This window comes from Vigna unguiculata, chromosome 4 (assembly GCF_004118075.2).
Source record: "Vigna unguiculata cultivar IT97K-499-35 chromosome 4, ASM411807v1, whole genome shotgun sequence".
Lineage (NCBI taxonomy): Eukaryota > Viridiplantae > Streptophyta > Magnoliopsida > Fabales > Fabaceae > Vigna > Vigna unguiculata.
This window is the reverse complement of record NC_040282.1, coordinates 6243981-6247926: the sequence shown is the minus strand read 5'-3', so window position 1 is coordinate 6247926 and position 3946 is coordinate 6243981. Positions and strand designations below refer to the sequence as shown.

Below are 3946 nucleotides of genomic sequence, written 5' to 3'. Positions count from 1 at the left end.
TCTCCCGACTGAAACATAATCAAAAGTTTCTTATAGCCAAAATATTAAATGTTTTTAAATATATGTAACTGTAATGTATTTGATCAAATATTAAATGTATTTAAAGTTTGTAAGGATGCATCACATTCAAAATCAATGTTCTAACAATTCATAAAAGTACTTTAATTAAAGATAAAATAATTTTTACGATCATTATTACAAAAAACTCATATTTCTTATCAATTTTATTTTGGAACTGTTTTTAGAAAATATTTACAAATTTTGTTGTGAAAAAAAATTTACAAAAAATTGCTTTCAATTTTTTTATAAAATACTTTGTATAAAATATTTTTCGCAACAAATTTTATAGAAAATACTTACAGATTTTATAATTTTATAAGAAATAATTACCCACGAAAGAATTACCTGTCAATTAAGATTCTTAAATTAAGATTCTTAAACAAAATGACAACAAAATATCTTTTCTTACAAATTATTTTAACAAATTTGCAAGAAAAATTATATGTAATATGAGAATTTTTAATATATATATATATATATATATATATATATATATATATATATATATATATATAAATCTTTAAATGAGTTGTAATGAATTTGAGTTATTAAAGTATAATTCTTAACATTATCCACAAATAATAAACTAAAATTCTAAAATTCTGACAAATTTCTTTTAAATAATTTGAGTAAAAAAATCACCATGTATAATTAATATAATTTCATTATGTTTTTCAAAAATTAAAAAAAGGAATATTAAAAATAGAATCATAATTAAAAGAGTTATTTTTAGAATGAAGTCGGGTAATTTCACACTGTTTATTATTATTATTTTATTTCAAAATTTCATTTATATTTATATTTATTTATTAAATATAATATTTTTGTTAATAAAAAAGTAAGAGAAAACTTGAGTGTGAAAATACAATTTTCCTTTTATAATATACTTCTCTCTCATCCAAATAGAAGAAAGTTCTAAAATTCTACTTGCATTTACTTCTGTCAGTTTTCTGTAACTACTTTTGGAAGTGAAAGAGTTACTTTGTTGGCCAGTTTATTGAACAGTCACAGTTGGTGACATTTCTTCAATTTATATGCGACGGTTACACTTTTCACAGCTTACGTTACAAAGCGAAACCGAACGGTTCATTTCTTGTCTCAGTGTATGTAGCAGCGTGCATGGTGTGAAGAAAGAAGCGCAATTATTAATCTTTCATAGACCTTGTTCTGTTCCAATAACTCTGTTTTTTTCCATTTTGTTGCATTAACTTGAACAGGTACCACCTTCATCACACTCATCTTTCTTTCTTTTACTTCACTCCCTTTTATCTGTTTTATCCAATGCTAATGTTCATGTATCATCTTATGTTGTTTCTTTAATCTCTTCTTTTATAATCTTGCACGTGTTCTTGTGTGTGAAACAGTGGCAATATCTTATAACAAGAAACTCTTTTGTTTATCTGTTTTTATCTGTTCTTGATGGGCATTTTTTTATCTGTTTTGCTAATGTTGATGAATGTGGATTCTTCTGTTGATCTGTTTCATGTGAATATGGGTTTTAGAAAAAAACAAAAAGTGATTTTCTGAACATTCATTCATAAACACGCTGATACAAAAGAGAGAGAACTGCAAGAGCAGCAATACTAATTATGGTTTGGATTTTTCTGTGTAAATTTTCTAGTAACTTATTTTAATAATGTTGTTGTTGCCAATGTTTTCTAAGAGAAAAAAATAAAATAGGAGAATGGATCCGAAAGGGGATGCAGTGAGTACTGAGTCAAGTGTGGTGGCCAAAGAAAAAAGAGATGAAGAAAAGACTGTGTCTGCTACTGACATAAATGGAGATCTCAGTGCAGCAATTTCCAAAATTTCTCTCCATGGAACTCGAGTTTTTCCTTCGAAGAAAAGACTAATTGTTCTTGATATAAATGGGTTGTTAGCGGCTGTAGTTTCTCCTCCTCCGAAGGATCGCGAAGGTGATATAACCATTGCAAGGAGAGCAAGTAAGAATAGTGCTGTTCTTTGTATTTTATGAATCTTGTTCATTCTTATGCTAATTTTGGCTATGTTTGAATTTGATTTCAGTATTCAAGAGACCCTCTTATCTTGAGTTTCTGGAGTTTTGCTTCGAAAAATTTGAAGTTGGCATATGGTCTTCAAGACTCAAGTACTCTTCTATCTACTTGTGTCTACTTTTCTGTTTTTGTGTCTTCATTTCACTTTCTGAGAGAATTTTGAACTGTGCTCTATTTTGTTGCTAGCAATTAGGTTTTAGCACAAACTTATGATTTCTTGTAATCGCAGGAAAAATGCTGATCGGATCATTAACTGTTTGATGCCATTCTTGAAATACAAATTGCTTTTCTGCTGGGTAAGTATTTGATGAATTGTTAAAGTGAACTTGTTAAAATAATAATTTAGAGATGAAAGGTTTGAAAAAATCATGCTAGAAATTAACAATGAGGAGTTGCATTAGCTCATAACTCTGCTATAGCAACTGCAATCTTCATGATTCTGAATCTGCATTTTTTTGGCTTCTAACATGCAGGACCTTTCTTATTGCACTGAAACACACTACAAGACTCTTGAGAACAAATATAAGAATGTTGTTTTTAAGGATTTGAGGAAACTCTGGGAAAAGCATGATCCTAATCTTCCATGGGAGAAAGGGTATTACAATGAATCCAACACTCTGCTGTTGGATGATTCACCTTACAAGGCATTGCTGAATCCTGTAAATAATTTTTAACTCCCTTTTCTTTCCTTGTTACAGCTTCTCAGCTTTTTTTATATCACCTATTTAATACATTTTCTAACCTTCTGTTTTAATTTTTTGATCTGTTGTTCAGCCAAACACCTCGGTTTTCCCTCATACATTCAGTTATCATGATGAAAACGACAACTCTTTAGGTAAAAATGTCTCATGAAATCTAACATTTTCTTCATGATTAACCAAAATTTATTGAAAACAGTCGATTTTAGTGTCTTACTCTGCAAGGATTAACAGAAGAACTATAATTCATGACAGCTGAAGGAGGAGAGCTGAGAGTGTTTCTAGAAGGTTTGGCAAAAGCTGAAGATATGAGAAAGTATGTTGAAGAACACCCATTTGGCCAAGAAGCCATTACCGAAAAATGTGAATCTTGGAACTTCTATAGTCAGGTTATGCAGAGTCTCTCTGTTTGATTTGAAGAGAAAATGAGACATAAGGTTCATCTTTTTTGTTCTCAGATCATTAAACTTTCTTTGAACTCTGAACATTGCTGAAGATTTTGATTTAGATTACATGTTATCATGGAACTTGAATGGTGGCTGAGATATCCTTTTGGAAAATGCTATTGGAATTTATCAACTGTTCAAACATGTTATGGTTTATGTAGTTTTTCTACTAAGCATAGTATTGTTTAGTTTGGATTGCTTTTTGGAATTTGCTATTTGGATTTATTAAATATGAACATTTTTAGTTAATTTCTTTTTGAATATTTTAAACTTCAAAAAAACTTATCTCGTATCTTTCAGAAGGTAAAATCTGGTATAATTTCTTTATACTTTGCATTGGGTATTTCATAATATAAAATAAAAAATGTATTTGGATTATATAATTTGATATACAAATGCATTCTAGATTATAAAGTTCAGAATACAAGAATTTTGGATTGTGCTTCTGAAAATACTAAAGATTGTATTTCAAATTATACATTCTAAAAAATTTTGTATTCTAATGATACAATACAAGAATTTATGTGGTGCAAGAAGAAATTTATGAAAGTACATGAAGAAGCTGCCTATTCTAAATGTTTCGAAAAACTTATTTCTAGAAAAAGTTCATTATGGAAAACTTATTTTTAAAAAAAGTTCATTATGGAAAACTTGTTCTGGAAATGCATTTCTTATGCTCTAAAAACCTTGTTTTGGAAATCTTATTTTTGATTTTTGATTTTTGATT

General features: G+C 28.4%; 1 protein-coding gene across 1 annotated transcript; it reads left to right on the top strand.

Moving 5' to 3' along the window:
• The first annotated feature begins 1173 nt into the window (after positions 1-1173).
• LOC114180249 (uncharacterized FCP1 homology domain-containing protein C1271.03c-like) lies at positions 1174-3375 on the top strand. Its single transcript, XM_028066536.1, has 7 exons — positions 1174-1277; positions 1724-2003; positions 2086-2167; positions 2305-2371; positions 2549-2734; positions 2850-2910; positions 3029-3375. Exons 2-7 carry the CDS (start codon positions 1745-1747, stop codon positions 3184-3186), a joined length of 813 nt encoding a protein of 270 aa, XP_027922337.1. The 5' UTR covers positions 1174-1277; positions 1724-1744; the 3' UTR covers positions 3187-3375.
• Positions 3376-3946: the final 571 nt, after the last annotated feature.

Coding starts and splice junctions, on each gene's coding strand:
- LOC114180249 (XM_028066536.1), top strand. CDS start 1,745: ATGGATCCGAAAGGGGATGCAGTGAGTACTGAGTCAAGTGTGGTGGCC. Junction 2,372..2,548: donor ACAAATTGCTTTTCTGCTGG/GTAAGTATTTGA, acceptor TCTAACATGCAG/GACCTTTCTTATTGCACTGA. Junction 2,911..3,028: donor TGAAAACGACAACTCTTTAG/GTAAAAATGTCT, acceptor AATTCATGACAG/CTGAAGGAGGAGAGCTGAGA.